The following is an 18,712-nucleotide window of genomic DNA, read 5'->3' as shown; positions in this document are numbered from 1 at the left end:
AGCTGTTTTGTTTCATTGTCTTCTGGGTGTTCTTAGTGTAGTTTAGCATGATGATAAATGCTGTTCTAAACTGGCTGATGAGAGAGGGCGTTCAGATGATTTTTGATCTGATAAAATAGGGAAGAGAGGAGAGTTCTGCCACTGACTCAATGCTGTAGAGCCCACTGTGGGAAAGCAGAGCATCTCCCCACAGCGGGGAATGGAGCAACTGAGTTTTTGCAGGCAGCGATATTGTCCGACTCTGTTGAACCCCCCTGCCATGAGACAATGCTATTACTTATTTAGCATTTTACCCAACGTGCGCATTATAGTGAAGTCAGCAGTATGCTTCCAAATTGTTGTTTGGCTACAAGTTATGGTTTTGCTGAAAACAAGAGTTTGCACTATTTCTGTATTTATTATTTAATCCTAAAATGTTCACACTTAGTAAATAAAGTAAAACTAACAACTACACCGCTTTCTTTGAAAAACATTACAGGGGTAATATTTACTTGTCCAGCTTGCCTCATAGCCAGTAATTTAAGAATTGTTTTAGTTTGAACCTTAGATAAAAAGTTTTGATTCAAGTATGGGTTTTGACCCCTTGGATTATAAATTCCCAACTAAATCTGGGCTTTTCCTGAAATCCTGACTTGTGACTGCCATCGGTATTGTCTCGTGTACGGCCTGTTTGTGTAGAAACCTACAACCGGGTTGAAATGGAAGACTCGGGTAAACATAAATCCTGTTTTATATCGTTGTCTGATTATGTTCTTACAAGGTGTGTATTTCTTTAAAGACCGTATAGGTGCATTGCACAGACGGGCATTTGGTTCAGCTGAGGGAAACGGTTGGCTTGAGCCCTTTGGTAACGAATTACGACTATTTGTCAGTTTTGAACTAAGGTAGGGAAAAGAATAAACAACAGTGATGAATACGGGAGTGTTCCAAAGTTGTTTTTTCTCTTAATCTAGCGGCCCGAGGTGCGACCGGGGACCTGCACGGCAGCTCGTTTCAGGCTCAGCTTTGAGGAGTTAAGCTCGTCGCCGGTTCGGTTTAAACGCCAACCCGAGGGCGCTGGGCGCTAGGAACGGCGGCCAGCGCTCACCAGAGCCTGCCTTTAAAGCTGCCCGAGCGGAGGAGCGTGACCGCGCCTGGGCCTGAAGGTTCACGCCGGCTGGCTGCGGGCCCCGAGTCCCCAAATGCCGGCGCTCCGGCCGGGCTCCGGGCCGGCGGGCGGCGCTGCGCTGCGCTGCCGGCGGGGAAGCGGCGGGCGGCCATGGCGGAGCGGCGGAGCGGGGCGGCCGAGGGCCTGGCCCGGCTTTCCGAGTGGGCCGACGGGCACCTCGGCCTCCTGCGGGTAACGGGGGCCGGCGGGGCGGCGGGGGAGCGGGTTGAGGGGACGGGGGTGACGACGGCGACGGCTGAAGCGCGTTCTCCTCCGCCCGCAGAACCTGAGCGCCGGGATGGCGGTGGCCGGGCTGCTGGTGCTGGCCCGCAGCGTCCGCATGGTGAGTGCGGCGGGGCCGGGGGTCCCTCCCGGGCCGGCGGCGGGGAGCCCGGGTTGACGGCTGTGCCCTCCCGAGCGGCATCTCCGCGGCCGGAACGGAGGGCAGCTTCCTCGGGCCTTCTTGTTTTCCAACGCAGAAGCGCGTTCTGCATCTCCCCGGTTCCCGCGGTCGCTCGTGGCGTACGGCCCGAACTGCCTCGTACCGCTTAGTCTAAAGGGAAGGCGAAGTAGAGGTGTTTTTCTCGCCTCTTTTCTCCGTACTTCCACGAACAGAACTGCTTTTTGAATATTTTTAAACCTGGCCCTAGCACTTCCTTCTCTTCCTAAAATGAGCGGTTCACGGCAGGCGCTAACGCCTCACCGCTAGCTCCAGGCAAAGAGCGACCCGTTCTCCCGTGGTCTTCCAGCTGTGTGAAAAATAATAGTTACCCCAGTCTTCCTTCTGCACAATTTCAAATGCAGTTTGCCCTGAGAGAGCATTTGCATAAAGTTTTCACTTTAAAATCTTACCAGAAAGCCAGAACTACAAAGGTTGCCAGAATTCTTTTTTCTCCTTTTTTTTTTTCTGTTTTGTTTGGGTCTTGGTTTGATGGTTTGGGGTTGTTTTTTTTTAAACCGAGGGTTTGGGAATGTGTTAATCAAGCTGTTGGAGCTTCCAGCACAAGTGAGATCAGACTCGAACAACTTCTGTTTGTAAAAACCTTCAGGCTTTCTGCCTGCAAGGTCCTGAATCTCTGTATTCCTGGTGGGAGACCTCACGGACCACAAAAGGGAAGGTTTACTGAATAAATAACATACAGTAGAAAGCTCTTTGAGTTTAGTCGCGGTATTTTGTTTTTTTATTTCCCCCAATGGCTGGCGTGTCACAGCAGTTGTAGATAAGCAGGTCGGCACTTTTCATAGTGGTGTGTGTAGAAGTAGGTCAGTGTTCTACAAAAGGCTTCTTCCAGTGAGACCTCTAGACGTTAGTGTCTTAAATTGTGGGTGTCAGGCGACCCCGGTGCCTGTCCTTCTCTCTCCACCCCCTAAACCGGTGGCCACTTGGTCCCTGCCCTGCTGCAGGCCAAGTCTTTGCTGCTGCTAAGCTTAGTTTTCCTGTGTGATCATGTAACTGTCCCTTTGAATCCTCCCGTTAATCAGTGGCTATGGTATCAAATTTTATCTTCTTGTGATCTTTTCAAAGGTGTACACCTGCTTTTGTCCCTCTCCTCTTTTATTCCTTTATCACAGGCTGTGTTGTTTCTGTCCTCCCCGCTCCACCTTTGTTTTCAGTGTGTCTGCTCTCTGCTAGCATCTCTAAATACGCCTTGGCTTCCTTTCAGCCTTGTTCTAGCAGGGTTCAGGCCACTTCTAAAACACTCTTTTCGTGGTGAATCAAGTGAACTTCAATATGCAGTGCTCAAAAAATGTGTTTCTGTTCTTTCTCTAAACCTTGCTTTCATGCCCACCCCTAATATTGCAAGCCCTGTAAAACAGGGAACATCCCTAAGTGTCCAGAAAGGCCAACATGTAATGGCTCCTGCAGCTGATTACCACTAAAAATATATACATATACTTGCCCATGCTGTCTAATAATAGATCTGTAATTAGCCAAACTATTTTAAGAAGTTGTTGGATTTAATGTGATTGTAACTGCCTTTTTTAAAAAAAATTTGTCTTGCTCTTCTTTCCGTCAATAGACAGCAAAGTTTACAAGTGCTTTGGATATACCTGTGGAGTTTGTAGAAAAGAATGTGAAGTTGCGGGGAAAATTACATCGTGTAACTGAGAAAGGCCTGGAAGTTGAACACATTCCCATTAGCATTCCTTTCATTACATCGATTCAGAGAAAATGTAAGTAAAAGTTCGTGAAGAACAAGGGTAGGAATGAACCATTGTTCTTCATGCGGCTACACGGAGAACAGGTAGGGGCAAGCTTGAGAGGAAGGGTTAAGGTACAGTTCTGGTTCTGCCTTTTGGTCTTTCCCTACTTTACAGGTGGGAAACTGGGGAATCCAAGGCTGCGAGGAGACATGTAAAAACAGCTTGCCAGTATGATATTTGTATTAATTGGCATCATTATCGTGATATTTTTCTGGCAGCAAAAGCAGGCAGTTCATTTGCTTGCATAGCTCATTTCCTTCCTGGCAAAAAGACTCTATTGGGATTACGGTTTTTTTTACGGATGAAGATCTGGCAGCTACTTATACAAGCCACATTCTTAGGGACAGTTTTCCTGTGACTTTGCAGAAGCCGTCCATCAAGTCCGTGAGTCACACGGGTACTTCGCGAACACCTGCAGGCGCTAATGCTTCTTGCCTATTGTTTCTGCCCCTTCAGATAAAATGATAGTGACTGATAATGGAAGCAGTTCTTTCTATTTGTATGCAAAATAAACCAGGTTAAACCACTTATGCAATCTTGAATTAATTTTTTTTACTGAAGGAGAGATGAGACCAAATTCTTATTTGCAAATAAGTAGTGGTTTGGGGAACTAAAATGTATTTTGGGTTTTTTTTTTTTTTAAGTCCATGGGAATAAATTCATTACCAACAGCTGAGGGTCTGTGCGAAGCATGAAATTTCCTTTGCTGCATTCAGTAACAAAGTTCTCTCTTTCTATAATCAGGGCAATCAAAAGGTCTTCTGCTGGTAAGGCTTGCTGGAGTGGAGTTGGCTCCGAGCGGCATGGCCTGGTTACAGCGAGAGTTGAAACCCGAACAAATGATATGGTTCCAACTTCTTGGAAGGGAGGACTTGGCACTCGACTGCCTTGTTTTAGTAAATAAGGTAAATGCAGTGGCAAAAATTGACTTTTATCTGCAGTTTTGAGTTTGACTGTGGTTATGCAATTCAGTTATCTCAGTACATTTAAGGAATGTTATTATTTAATTTATTTATATATATAAAATATATATATATGTTTATAATTATCTATCTTGATATGAATTTTAAATGTTGTATTTGTAAATCTGATTTCAAGACCAGTATTTTTGCCGACTGGTTCATGACATGAGTGTTACTTGTCTCTCAGATAGTGCTAGGCTATACTGTGTAGTTCTGATTAGCCTAATGTTTAGTCTATCAAATGTTCTCTCACAAATGTCTTGCATTACTATTAGGTTTTAACAGTCTGCTGGGTTCCTCTTAACTTTTAACTCTTTCTGCCAGAGCGTAGATTTAGCCACAAGTAAAGCTTGTATCTCGGAGGGACTTCACACAAAAAAATAAAAGTGTTTTAAAAGTGAAGTGAATATCTTATTTAATGTGCCTTTTTATAGGGTCGATTTCTCAGCGTGTGCTTAAATGAAGAGCTCTTGAGACAAGGGCTTGGCAGAACAGCACGTATTGAAGGACTACATCATGATTCCCGCCTGTACTGGAAACTTCACAAAAGACTGCTTCGAGCAGAGTTAAAGGCCTTGAAGAAAAATAAAGGAATATGGAAAGAAGAAAGCTACTCTGAAAGAATCAGAGATTGTATAAGCAACAATAAATTTGTACAGACATTGAAACAATTTGCAAGCTGGTTAAGAAGCTCTATTCAAAGGTAAAAAGGGAGACTTGCTTGGAGGAATGCCAGTTACCTATGTTATGTGCTTTATGTAAAGTGTAAGTTTATGATAAAAAACAGTGCCATGATTTCAAGGGTCCCTGTCTTGAACAGAAAACCCATAGTTACTTCATGCCGTATTTTAACCCCTATGGGATTGAAATTTAGTAGTAGCATGCAGGCCACAAATTAAAATGTTCTGAAGCCGAACTTTTCCACAATAATGTCCTAAGTTAGTTGTCCAGTTTTCCACCTGCTAAACACCTACACAGGTCTGTTAACTGCCTAGTGAAAGCAGTCGACAGTCCAGTTTTTAAGAGGAGCAGAGTGTTAGTTCAGCATGTTGGGCCTTAAATGCTTCTCTGTTACATGTCATTACTACGTAGCTCACATTGGTTAGAAAACTCCATTTCAGACCTTTACAAAGCTTGTGGTATGTGTTTACACACGAGCATTTTGTTTGAATTCTGTTCTAACACTGCTTTTGTGTATAATTTGTGTTTCAGAAATCTTTCATCTTGAATAATGGGTTGCATTGTTACCAATATGAAAGGTAATTTGTTACAGCTGATCTTAAAAAGCTGATAAGGTCATAACAAATAAAGGTTCTTGGGGGAAAAAAAACCCAACAGTTGGTATATCAAGAATACAAATTAATATGTCAGTAATGCAAATTTTTAGAAGACAACATTCAACTGCAGAGAAAAAACTGATGCTGTTTTTTCTGATGGTTCTATAAATACCTAAAATTAAGATGAAAATAAAACTTTAACATGAAATTTGAAAAGGTGGACCATACCATGCTAAGAACTTAAATTCTTGGTTTTGTTTTATTTTTGAAACGCGTGCTAAGTATATGAGAGTGTATTGTTCTCTATTTTGTAAATATTCTCAGAATAAAGATTGGATTTCTTACGTTCATTGTTACATGTTACCAAGCACTTGACCTTTGTTTAACCTCCCACAGTCCTAATATTTATTTAAAGTGAAGTGTTTTACAGATTTTCTTTCTTTCTGTGCGATTCCTTGCCCACCAAATACTAGAGAGAAGAGCGTGGTACAAAATAATCTTAATAGCTGAACATTGCTTGTCTGACAATTAGTTGCTATGTCATTTTCTCTGCTGACTTCAGGGCAAAATTGTGAATCCTGACACTCTTAAAAAAAAAAAAAAAAAAAAAAAAGAGGCAGCTTCTCCTGGGGTAAGAATAGATGTCAGTGCTTCTTTACTATTTTTGTTCCTGGGTCCTCTCAGGGATAAGGCTGGTTTTTGCAAAGTACAGTGAGCAGGTAGCCATGAAGTACCTGCAGCGCAGACCTCAGTGTTGGAAACCAATGTGGGGGATGGGAAGCGGCTCTGTGGGCAGAGGCAGACCTTGACAGGAGCTGGAAACCATGAATCTGTGCCTGTTTAAAAAAAAAAAAAAGGGGAAAAAAAGTGAGGCATCTGGTTTTATGCATTATACGGTGAAGGGCTAGGCCAACCACTGCTGTGGTACTTGGACATACAAGTCACAGTCAGGGATTTGGGATTGTCCAGGGCATTCTCTGAAGCAAAATTCAAAGTTTATTTTGAACTACAAATTCAGCCTCGGCAATAATCCACTTCTCCTGGGGCATTATAGGTGTTCCCGTTCCTACACTTTGTAAGTATAAAGAGCTTTTCCAAACTGGGCATAATTGTACAGGTAGGATTTTTTTTCTGTAATAATTAAAAATAATTCTGCCTGGACTTTGCACTTCTATTTTGTAAATGAGTCATAGGAGAATTTCTCACAAAAAATCCCCTGTAAAGCTGAGAGAAAAATCTCAGGAAACAGCATGCTACATTTCCAGCAACCAGAGGTGAGATGTGGGTGAGTGTGAACCAAGCTTGTTCCCTCGCAGTCTTGCCTCTTAGCCCTTTTTAGCCTTGGTGAAGTTCAGAAAAGCCCTAGAGATTTTTCTGAATTACAGCAAATTGCTGTATCCTTTGTGTTAGGCTGTGGTTTATGAGGGATTTTTAAAGGGTGGCAGTACAGCTGCTGTATCACTTCTGTCGAGGAAGCCTCCCCTTGGTCTGAACTAAATTCAGTTCCCTTCCCTGTATTGGTGGCTGTGAGGTAGTCTTACAGAAATAATTTTGGAAGGAATCGTGGAGATGGATATCCAAATCTTTGAATTCAGGCCTCCGATCTCCTTTTGTGTTTGTTGCACAAGACAAAAATTTTTGGTGATGTGCTCTTACTGCAGATCTCAGTCAGAATATAAACCCAGGGAAGCAGCTTTGCAGAAGGGATCAGTGCTGTAATGGACGACACTAGTCTCACAGAGAGTAACCCAGTGGTGTGGGATTTGGGATTGCAGTGACAACTGATTTCATGAAAGTCGACTCCTGTAATTGTTTGTTAATGCTGTTTTCCTTATCATCCAGGCTTATCTGTTTTAAAAAAAAACCACCACCACACCCTCCCCCCTCAAAAAAGCACAACTCAGTTCAAAGCTGTGCTTTCCATCTGTGCAAGGCTTGAGAGGTTGCAGATCCTGTCTCTGTGGGAGGCCTGTCTATTGAAAAAGCGGTAACAGGAGTAGAAACAAATAGCTCTGCAGAACAGAGTTGAGGAATGGGCTGGGAGGTCAGGGGAGAAAAAGCACTTTATTATCTAAAAACACCCTGCGCTGCCTCTGAGGAGCACTATCCTGTTCCTTTAGCCCCAGCTGCAATACAGGCAAGAGTATTTCCAAGCAGAGGGAGCAGTTCGTGTGTGACTGGGAATGAGCATAAGGACAAGAATGAAGCGGTTTATCTCTCTTGCCTTGGCCCTGCAACTCTGAATGCACGGCGAGCAATAAAACATCTTAAAAAGATCATAGGGGGTGAGAGGTGAGGCCTCCAAATGGCCCACTAAGAAAAATATCTTCAGCTTTGCACAGGCCTTTTGCTGCCGGTGCAGCATGTAAGGCAAATGGTTGTCATAAACATTACCAGCCTTTTTCGGAGCCCACCCAAAAGCGGTGGGCACGGTGCCGTTCGTTAGCGTCCTTTCCTGACAGGCTAACAAAGCAGCTTGGCCCCGTGCGTGGAGCGAGGCCTCGCTGCCGCACGGCGATGGGTGCCTGGGATGGCTTCCCCCCGCCAAGGGACAGGAGAGACAGCGCAGTCACCTTCCCCAGGCTACACCTCCTCTTCGTTGCAGTATTCCCGCTCCTCTCCCGGTCCGTCAGAGCTCACACCTGCTGGTTCCCTCCAAAACGCTCCTCAGTCACCCACGGGACTATCAGATATCTGAAGTTAGAACTCCGAAAGCAGAGTTTTAGACTTGACCTCCTCCACCAGCGGCGCATTCCCTCACGCCAGGAGGAAGCCCAGAGGTTTCAGTGGCCGTTGGTACACCGTACGCCAGGGAAATCAAGGCTGTGTAAGTACCAGTAATCGCTTCTCTGCCGTTAGGTTCCATTAACCAAGGCAGGTGAACAGCCCTCGAAGTTCACCGTAGATATTTAAAGAAAAAAAAAAAAAAGTCAGTCAAACCCGACGATTTCCCTCCCTTCCCCGGGGGATCCCGCCCGTGCTGCGGGGAAGGTCCCTGAACGCTCTCTCCGGCTCCCGGGGGCGGTGGGTGCCTCCCCGGGGCTGCTCCGTCGTCCCGCCGGCGGAGGCGATGAAGAGAGACTGTGAGGAAAGGCGGTGCGGAGAGCCTGTGAGGAGAGGCGGTGCGGAGAGGCTGTGAGGAAAGGCGCTGCGGAGAGGCTGTGAGGACAGGCTGTGAGGAAAGGCGGTGCGGAGAGGCTGTGAGGAAAGGCGCTGCGGAGAGACCGTGAGGAAAGGCGCTGCGGAGAGACCGTGAGGAAAGGCGCTGCGGAGAGACCGTGAGGAAAGGCGCTGCGGAGAGACTGTGAGGAAAGGCTGTGAGGAGAGGCTGTGAGGAAAGGCGGTGCCGCCCCGCCCCGCCCCGCGGCAGGTGCGGCGGTTGCCGCCGTCCCGGGGCGCCCTGAGGCGGCGGGACCGTCCCGCCTCGCTCGTCTCCATGGCACCCGCCGCCGGCGGGGCGAAGGTGAGCCTGAGGGGCCGCTCTGAGAGGCCGCCTACGCTCCCTCAGTTCCCGCCGGACGGCGGCTCCGCCTCAGCCCGGACCGCTTGCCCCGGTTCGGTTCGAGTCGAGGAACTCTGTGAGTCCCGCCGTGGGAAGGCGCTCCGGGACGGTTAGGGAAAGGGCCCCGCGGCTAGCCGTGAGGCGGGGTAGCGCTGAGGGGCGGGCGCGGCGCCCCGCCGACTCGCAGCGGACACACAATGGAGCAGGTTGAATAGGAGCGGGCGCGGGGCCGCAGCAACACCGGGGCTGGATCGCCGACCTCGGCCGCCGCCGGCGCTCCGCTGGCGGGCGGGAGAGCGCTCCGCTCCGGCTACGGTGCCGCTCCGGGTTTCTCCTACGCTCCTCGCCGGAGGGGCGGGCCGGGCCGGGGCGGGGCGGGCGGCAGCGCCGTGCGTTTGAACGGGAGAGCAGGTTGAGGCGGCGGCGGTGCGGGACGGGACCGGAGCCGAAGCCGAAGCCGAACTCGGCGCCTCCGCGGTGAGTGGGGACGGGATGGGCCCCGGGCGGGACGCTGCCCTGCCGGGACGCCCCGGCCCCTGAGGTGCGGGCGGGCGGGCGGGCGGGCGGGCTGGGCGGCGGTTGTGGTGCGGCCCCCGCGGGGGCTCCCTGCGGCGGGACGGAGCTGTCCCCAGGCGGGCGCGGACTTCCCGCCCCTCTGGGAACCTCCGCTGGGCTTTCGTTTGGGGAGTTAACGCTGGCTTTTCCCGGCGTTTGGAGCCGAAAGTTAAGATGAGGGTTTACAAGGTGCAACTTTTTGGTTTTGTTTGTTTTTCACCTCACGGATAAAACGTTGTTGTGGTCGGTGGGACGCTGTGTATCTCACGGGACGCTGGTTGTACTCGCTTTCTAAAGAAACCGCCACCTTTCCGTCCCCTGGAGCTGTGGAGGCGCAGCCGCCCCCGGGGCATCCTCGGGAGCACCGTGGGGTCCCCGAGGGAAAAGCCTGCGCCCGCAGTGCTGCTGGTACCAAGGGCTCTTCCCTGGGGCCCCGAGGTGTAGCGGGTGTCGGCCGGAGTCACAAGGAGCCGCTCCAGCCGTTGCGTCGGCCGTGTTTGTTCTGTTGGTTAAATAATGAATCATGCCGGATAAACTTCCAGTCATCTTTTGGGCTCTTTGCCCCCTCTCTTGGGGGTAAAACCTACTTTTGCCACGTGGCGTGGGAGGTTCTGCTGCAAGGCTGTGTCAGAACAGTTGCAGCACCAGGTTCGGTGATGAGTTAAACACAGAGAAAACTGCGGCTGTTTGGTATGCCTTAGACTTAGGCCAGACCGTGTTAAATGAGGCTTAACATAAAATCTTGACCCCACTGAGAGGAGTGGAGGACGTCACCCGGAGAGCGTTGCAGGGTGCAACGCTTACGGAGCACACTTGGTCCTGACCCTGTAAGGTGCTGGAATAGGTGGGAGCTGAGAAGAGTCAAGCCTCTTGCTGGATTGAGTCTGTCCTAAAAATACCTCATTTGAGGGCTGATAGTGTACTCGATAAACCATTTTTCAAGCAAAAAGAAAGTACAATGAGCTGGGAATTATCTGCCATACACGTTTTGTTGTAATTAAGCAACTGTATAATTCTGGGAACTTCAGCTCTAGCTGACCAATAACTGTTTTTAGAAGAAGTGCTATTAAATTCCAGGGAGAAAGATACAAGCCTTATCTGATGAACTAGTCATAGGCTCTTTGTTTAGAGTGTGCTTTAACTCCTAAGTTATAAAGCACAATGTTTGCCTGTTTTTAGTGGACTCTCCTGATTTACTTGTCCTTGGGGCTTCTGGCCTGTATGTTACAAAACTTAGAGGAAGAGAAAGAAAACTTAAGGTGTTTGTTGTTCTGAAATGTGAAACAATACCTGCATGTAACATTACTGAAAAGACAGACAGAATTCAACCCTGCAATGAGACACCTAAGTTAAAGATAAGATGGTATATGGAAAGAAAATGCAGACTTTTGGGGAGGTGAGAGACAGCAGAGTGCATGCATGCTGTTAAAAATCTTCCTGTTTCTTTAAACGTTAGCTCCCTGGAATAAGTTTGAGAACACTACTTTTTTAAAAAAAAAAACAACAACTTTGAAGGATGCTTTTTCTAGGTTTAAAAATGCCAGTAGGCTGTTACAGAAAAAATGTTATGTTTTATCAGTTGAAGATGCATGATTTGTGAAAAATGATCTGACTGGTTGCAGACGCTTTGTGGTTTTGTGCTACCTATTGTCTATAAAAATGGGGATCAGCTGGTGGTTTTGGATCAAGTGGTGCACAACTCATTATTTTAACAATACTGGCTCAGCTTGGGAGGTTGCCTAGGGAATTGATTTAATGCTTCTGTCCTTTCACCCTTTGAGGCGGGTGTCCCATGATGACTTTGATCAAAATCGCCGGTATTTATAAAGGAGAATAAAATTTTCACTCTGTAAAAGCAAAGGAGAGGCCACCCGCTATTAACAGATCCCAGTTTTGCATGAGTTGACCTGTAATTTAAAACACTGTCAAGAAATACCCGTGGCAGTAAAACAGTTTTCTGATAAGCATCAACACACAGAATGAAAATTACTCCTCTATTCAGTATTTAGCTTCCCCTTATTGCTGGGAAAGGTTTTAATTCTGAAGCTGTGTATTTCTGTTGGCTCTACAAAGTAATCTTTCTATAAATAGAATGGTTTTCCTTTAATGAAATCTGAATAAGGATTTTCTTTTTTTAAGGTGTCACCCAAGATCCAATTCAATTTCAGTTGATAACCTAGATGGCAAAGCCAGGGCCACAGCTACACAGGGTAGTGTGGTGGATTTTTTTTTGTTTGTTTTTTCCTATGTTTGCTTTGGTTTTTCTTAATAAGTTTAAAGAAGTCTGAATGTTAAAAAAAATATCACAAACACTCCAAATTACAACATCAGAGGTCTGTTTCCAGGTCTGTTAGAGACATCCTGTATTGTCTCCAATAGGACAGTTTTTCCTGTCTGTGTCTCCAGAGGACCTAAGACTGCTGTGCATAATTGTCTTGTAGGGTCTTACAGAAACTTCTTTTGTTAGTGCGTCTAATTTACTTGAATGTGTTGAAGTGAAGGTGCTTTAGAAACACAGTTATTACGGTGTTTTCCTCTTGGCGTAGTAAGACGCAGAGCATGTTCTGAGCAATCACCATGGCTGTTGTACTGGAAGGGTGTTAAAGCCACTAATCAGCAAAGTGCGGCTCCTCCGGGTGGTGGAGCAGGGCTGAGCAATGCTCCAGAGATTAATTGGTTTGAACCACTGGGTCTGGACTACGCTAGGGATAAATTTGTCTTTGCTTCCAAGTCCGTAAGCAGAAGGTGCTTCCACTGGAGTACTGCTGAGGTTGGCCAATGTTAGTGCAGACTGATCTAATGGCCAGGAGGCAGGTGTGCGTACTCTTTTTTTTTTTTCTTTCTTTTTTTTTCCTCCCCCTTTCTTGTTTATTTTAGGAAACTGGAATTGTTTTCTGTAACAGAGGTGGCTTTCTTGTTTCAGTCTCCATGGACACTGAGGGCATTATCATTACTCCAGAGATCTGAGCTTGCCATCTGCTTTCCTGACTCACGGAGCCTTTTGCTGGTCATCTGGCATTGCAGAAGGACTATCTAGTTGTACCTGGGTAGCTGAGAGTGATGTGGACCATGCATTTGAGAGATGGAAAGGCAGGTTGGGAGATCCAGAAGGTGAGGAAATATCTGCTACTGTGGATAGGCACTTACTAAGGTTCTTACAAGGGCAGTGTGAGTGAAAAGGAGTGGAAGGGAGAGGCGGGCAGAGCTGCTGGCAGCGGTTTGGAGCAGACATCTGCTGCAGTGCTAGAAAAAGCCAGGGACATGATGCTGGGGATGCAGTGTACCCCTGCGGAGGCTCAGGTCCACTGGTGAACAATGCAAAACTGCTTCAAGGGCATTTGGCCATGTGCATTAAAGCAGCATATCATTCTCGGCAAGAGATGTCCATGTGAGTCTCTTCAACTTGAAATAACTCAAGGTTGCTTGCAAGAAATTTCAAGTAGAGACAAGCTGGTGTATAAAGCAGTTCTTGCTCCATTACAGACTTGATTTATTGGAACTGATGCAAAGTTCACATACCCATGCACACAGAGCATGACCAAGTGTGTCACTGAGATGGAGTACGGGATGATGTGTCAACTGTAACTGCATGGGCCAAAAATGGGCATTGCTGAGCCTCATATCAATGTGTTTCCCATATTCTTTGCTTGGTCTTAGGTCCAGCCGTGGGCGATTGACACATTGGTTGGCAGTGAACTTGGTAGCATCCCTACAAGAAAAAATGGAAGAATATTGGCAATTACCAACTGTGTCAACTGATGACGTACACAAAGGGTCTTGTTGTATGAAATGTCTGCTCTTTGGAGGACTGCATATCAATCAACGAGTAGCCAAATATCATACAAGATGCAGATCATCCATGCGCGTGGCTGGCTGTGTTGGCACAAGCCCTTTCCAGGCATCTTATTTTTATCTTCATGTTTTATCATGTTGTTTGAATTGTTCTATGTTACAGCAGAGCAACATCCAGGGTTTCATAGTTAGAGCAATAGCTGTAAGTTCAGCAATAGGTGCTTCAGCTAGTGCAATAGCAGTGTTGCCTATTTCAAAGAACAGGGTCTCATGTATTACAGTGTGTCTGAAAATGACTTGTCCAAGTTATTAAATATTTATGCCTATTGAGAGATGGATACTTTCAGGTGGGATGTAGTATGCTCCATACCACCTGCTTTTTACAAGGTATGTTTCTGCTAACGTGTTGAGGAAGAAAAGGTCCTTCTTAAAGCTGTGAAATGACCTATGGGAGAGAAATAATTTCTAAGAGATTTGTTATTTTCTAAAATTATGATAGGTAAGAACACAGTAAGCTCACACTTCATGTTCATTATCATGTCTTCCTGTCTTTAAAGCATCATTTTGCTGTTGGGAAAAGGTCTTAAAGTCTGTGCTGGGTATTTTCAGAAGGTCTTAAAGGTGTTTTATTAGCAGCTGTTCAGTGAATTTCTCTCTCTCTGTTGAATCTCTCAGAGAACTTATACTCCCTTCACTTGCCTTTTACGTTTCACACCCCAGGCAGAGATGCATGTGGCGAAGCAGTGCTAACCAGAGCTTCAGCTAAAAGCAGTACTCAATATGTTCTTGGGAGACCAGTGGTCAATAGTTCACCTGGTCAGCATCAGCACCACTGGACTGAGTAGTCTGAATGGGAGTTTATTTTCTTGGCCACATGCAGTAGTGTAATTCATTGGAGTCTGTGGAAATTTATTATTTCCAGCATGGGAGGTAAAGTTGGATTTATTCCCCCCCCCCCCCCCCCCTTGCAGTTTTTACCTGAAGAATTGAGACATGAGCTAGGAATCTCTGGGAGTTCACAAACTGCCTCTGAGATTGATCAGTTCCCCTGAGTTTGGGACCATTCATACTGGGGTGGATGGCTCTTGGACCTGACAGTTCTGGGCTTGCTATGTGTTCCTCTGCCTACTTTGAAGTGAGTGGTGGTGTTTATAGAAGAAATTGGAGAAAATGTAAAAGAATCTCAAAGCGTATAATAGAATCTGAAGATGTGTTGTTGATGATGCATGAAAAGATAGCATTGTCAATGTGGTGAAGTGAGTTGTCTCTCTGTAGATTAAAGTTTCCAGTGTAGAAAGACTCTTGTGTTCAACATCTAGAGTTCGAAAATCTTTGTGCAGCAAAACCAAAAAATGATTTGGATTAATGACTTGGTGTACAGGGAGCTGGCAAAAGCAGCAGAAAGGTGTGCAGAGTACTGGAAAGCTGTGTAAGGAAAACATTCATGCACACTTACTCATCTTCATTAGTTCCATGTCTGGTGGGATGACTGTTACACTGAACACAGGGTGTGCAAGGTAGGTGTCTTCTGAAGCTGTGCCCACTGAGCGATAGAGGCAGCAGCATGCTGCCTTCTGGAAATAATTCCTTAAATAGGAGAAAAACAAATTCCATTTAGGCTTCTTGAGGAATGGGGAGCAAATGCTAATTCCCTTTCAGGGTCTGTTGCCATGGGGAGTCAGTTCAAATCCTTTCTAATGCCTTCCTCAGCAGCAAGTTGTGCTGACACATGCTTTTCATGACTTCCCAGAAAGAACAGAGAAACGACTTGAAACAAAAGCACTGTCAGAATTAACAGCTACAGGAAGATTAAGGTTTGCTGTTTGTTAGCTGTGGGTAGGACAGATAAGAAAGTTGTCCATTATAGAGGCTAACACAGCTTGACTGGCCTCCTGCCTGCACTGGGTGGGCTCCATGGGCAAGGAATGGGTGCTGGGCAACTTGTTGGTCAGACACCACATATGGTGCTGTGCAGTGAAGCCTATCATTTCCTCTCCTGGAAAGGGAAAGGGTAGTTTATGGAGCAAATTGTGGGCACTAGTCCTCTAGCATGATCCAGGTTAGATGCAGTTAGGGTTAGGCTGAACCTCACATACCACTAGTGCCATCAGGAGGGAGATGTGCAGTCACCGCTGTCTGCTTTTTACGCCATGGCACTGGCCAAGTAAAGCTGGGTAGTTTCCTGGGTGTCCCCAGCAGACCATTGGTACTGGGATGAGAGACCGAACTGCTGTAGGAGACAATGGAGAAAGCTGTGCTCTGATGTGGCCGTAGCAATGTCAGTGATGATACTGCTATTTCTGGCTTGCTGATGTAGATCATTAGTTGCTGTATAATGAAAAAAATTTAGAAGCACCTTTTTCAAACACTTAAACAAGTGAACTGATATCAGAGTCTGTCTTTATCTGGTGAACAATGTGTGATTAAGATTAGTGTTTAATGCTGTAATGGGGGAGTAGCCAAAATACCAGGTTAAAAAAAAAAATCTGGATTTTTAGGAAACCTCATCTGTCTAAAGAATATGCAAGTGTTAACATCTGTATCCCAAATCCAAACTCTCTTGTGACCTTCCCCCTTTGAATAGACAACTCTGACTTCTAAGAGTTTCTTAGAAATCCAGCAAAATCCACAGGAAATTTTTCTTTGCTACTGTGCTGGCTTGCACACTCTGACACCTTTACTGCCAGCGTTGTGCCAGCACAGCTGTTCTTGTGGCCTCATGGCATGTTAGATTAGGGAACTGATCTGGCAGAAAAATAAACCAAAGAAAGATCTCTGATTTTATTCTTCCAGACCAGTTCCTAGAGAAATAAGAAAAGGATCAGATACTGGATGTTTTTCCTTTCTATTACCAAGTATTATTAATAATATTTTTTCATGCTAGTGATATTTATGGATAAATACTTGCTGTTGAAAAGGGAGTGTAACTTTGGGGGTATTTTTTAAGTTTTTTTTTTTAATACGAGATACTTTAACTTCTGGAAAGTATCTGTACATTTATGAATAGTTTACACCATAGGTAGGTGAAACTTTGTTTTTTAAGTTATGAGAGTGACATCAATTTCTGGGCAAAAATGTCTTTTTGTATCAGCAGTATGGATCTTTCACCTGATGCAGCTGAGGTGCCTTGCCTATTCTGCATGGCTCCTATACATGTAACTTTAGCATCATTTATGCAAGTTATTTTGAGTGAATGTTGATATTTGATGCTGATTAAAGTGGAGATTTGCACAGATGATGTGTGGAACCCTTAGAGCCTGGGTTTATGTGACAGTTAAATCTAAATCTGCATGAATTCAGACCAGCTTAAATGCTTAGCAATATTTGGGTGACTGTTAGTGGCTTAGTGAAGTAAGAAGCCCAAGACTGCAGATGGGTGTTTGCCCCGTGAAATATTGTCATATTAGGATTCTATAATCTCTTCAGATTTGGATTTCAGGTCTAACTATGGCTAAGCTTTTCATCCAGTGGCTACTTTGTTTTGTGGATACTGTTTTAAAAAAATACAGTCCATGTTGTGCAGCAGCTGGTCTCTGAAAGCTTGAAGGTTGTTCCACCAGAAGGTTTGTTGATACTTTCTTTAGAAAGTAAGAACATGGACTGGAAACAGCAGCTCTTTTTCTAATGTATAAAGCCTGGAAAGAAGTTCCTGTTGGTGACTACTGATAAAGTGACCTAGGAGAAATCCTGCAGCATATTTTAACATGCTCCAGGGAAAGAAAGTTGGTGAGAGCATAAATTTTCCTGGTTGCATGTTGTGGTGTAAACAGAATTGCAAATGACTTCACTGTCTCTCTTCAATATCTGTTATTCTGTAATATTAGCATAACTGAGGGCTGAGCCCTTGGTCTATTGAGAAGACATGCTAGGGTAAGTGTCTCCTCTTCTCTGATTTTCACTGCAATGTGTTTGCCAAGCTGCTGAGTGCTGATGGCACCTCTAGGAATGATGTAGAGGTTGACCTGGAACATTTCTTTGTCAAAGAGGTTGTACAGAAAGACCAACGATACCGTCTGGGCAGTCCTTATTCTGTTCCTGAGGTGTGTAAGTGAACCTTTTGCTTAGTCTCAAACTTAAGGTAAATCGGTTAACCTACCTCTGGTCTAATAAGACATGTAGATCTGTTGTGAAGCTAAATTGCTTAGCTTTTGAATACTACCTCAGTATTCTCCAAGAAAAGTTCAAAGTAGTATTTGTACTGTGATTTGGTATTTATTTTTTGTGTTTGCAATAACTGGAAGCTAACTGGATGCACATGATGGCGGTCAGCAGAGATTCTGAGTGCCCTCACCACAATCACAGCTGCCAGATTAAAGACCAGTGTTTCTCTGGACAGTGTATTCCTGCTACTTAGTGCCAGCCAGATGGTCTTTCTGCCCTCCCATACAGATGTCTCTAATGCTTATAAGAGTGCTCTCTGGCCATATCTGGAGCTAATACAGTATTATTTCCAGTCACACACTTAGTGTGTCCTTTGCTTGACTCTGTGTTGCTTGTCTCATTTCCAACCTATTTTTTTTTCTTTATTTTACTTTTCCTTTATGTCAGTTGTAGTGTCCAGTATCTCTGAACTGTTTTTTGCTGTAAAATTGATCATTAACCGGTATCTGAAACAGGTGCAAGCTTCCAAAATCTGGAGCCTTCTGAATATTCAGTGTTTTCTGGACTTTCTTTTCTTTTGAAAACAGAATTGCCAGGCACATGTGCTTCTTTAAAAAAAAAAAAAAACAAAAACACAACACCCACCCCACCCCCCCACCCCCCCCCCAAAAAAAAACCCCGAAACAAAAAAACCAAAAAACTTTGGTAGAACTTTTTACAAAATATTTGGTTTTACCATACACCATTTTGTGCTAAGGAGAGGAATACACTTTTTATAAATCATACTTTCAAAATGTGTTCACTGGGTAGATACTGGAACAGGGAGCTCTGAAACTGGAGCGGTGGTTTTGTCTGAGGGAAGAGCTGGTGAACTGCAGTATCTGTCCTGTTACTAGGATCGATTCATAGTATCTGATTGACCTAATACTGTTATCTGTTGAAGTGCTTCAGAAACAAGGAGGGGAGCAGGCAGCTGAGAAAAAGTGAGATTAGCAATCTCTCCACCCTGTATACTGCACACTTAACTACCAATTAGTCTGAGCATTCTCAAGAGAGCTGTGCACTGGACTCAAACAAGTTCCTGTCTGGTGCTAAATGGATATGTGCTTAATACCCTCTTCACATTTGGGACCTGCACAGTGTCCAGGTTAAATGTTAAATAGTGCAGATA

The 18,712-nt window shown here is 45.3% G+C and overlaps 2 protein-coding genes across 3 annotated transcripts in view; both read left to right on the top strand.

The window, feature by feature from the left end:
• Positions 1-1,089: 1,089 nt before the first annotated feature.
• On the top strand, positions 1,090-5,947 carry C7H3orf33 (chromosome 7 C3orf33 homolog). 2 transcript variants are annotated; one of them, XM_075031248.1, is made up of 6 exons: positions 1,099-1,339; positions 1,431-1,490; positions 3,169-3,322; positions 3,654-3,749; positions 4,097-4,257; positions 4,749-5,947. In XM_075031248.1, the coding sequence occupies exons 1-6, from the start codon at positions 1,259-1,261 to the stop codon at positions 5,019-5,021; spliced, it is 825 nt and encodes a 274-aa protein (XP_074887349.1). In that variant the 5' UTR covers positions 1,099-1,258; the 3' UTR covers positions 5,022-5,947. The 2 variants fall into 2 exon arrangements, with proteins under 2 accessions (XP_074887348.1, XP_074887349.1); XM_075031247.1 differs by lacking the exon at positions 3,654-3,749 and having other exon boundaries at positions 1,090-1,339.
• Positions 5,948-9,507: 3,560 nt separating this feature from the next.
• The window catches only part of PLCH1 (phospholipase C eta 1), an 83,641-nt gene continuing 74,436 nt past the window's right edge, over positions 9,508-18,712 (top strand). Inside the window, exon 1 of the mRNA XM_075033177.1 lies at positions 9,508-9,570. The gene's annotated coding sequence lies outside the window, so the exon portion shown is untranslated. The remainder of the gene's footprint in view (positions 9,571-18,712) is intronic.

The sequence above is a fragment of the Buteo buteo genome, chromosome 7, assembly GCF_964188355.1.
Source record: "Buteo buteo chromosome 7, bButBut1.hap1.1, whole genome shotgun sequence".
Taxonomy (NCBI): domain Eukaryota; kingdom Metazoa; phylum Chordata; class Aves; order Accipitriformes; family Accipitridae; genus Buteo; species Buteo buteo.
The sequence above is the reverse complement of the archived record's forward strand: the minus strand, read 5'-3'. Positions and strand labels throughout refer to the sequence as shown.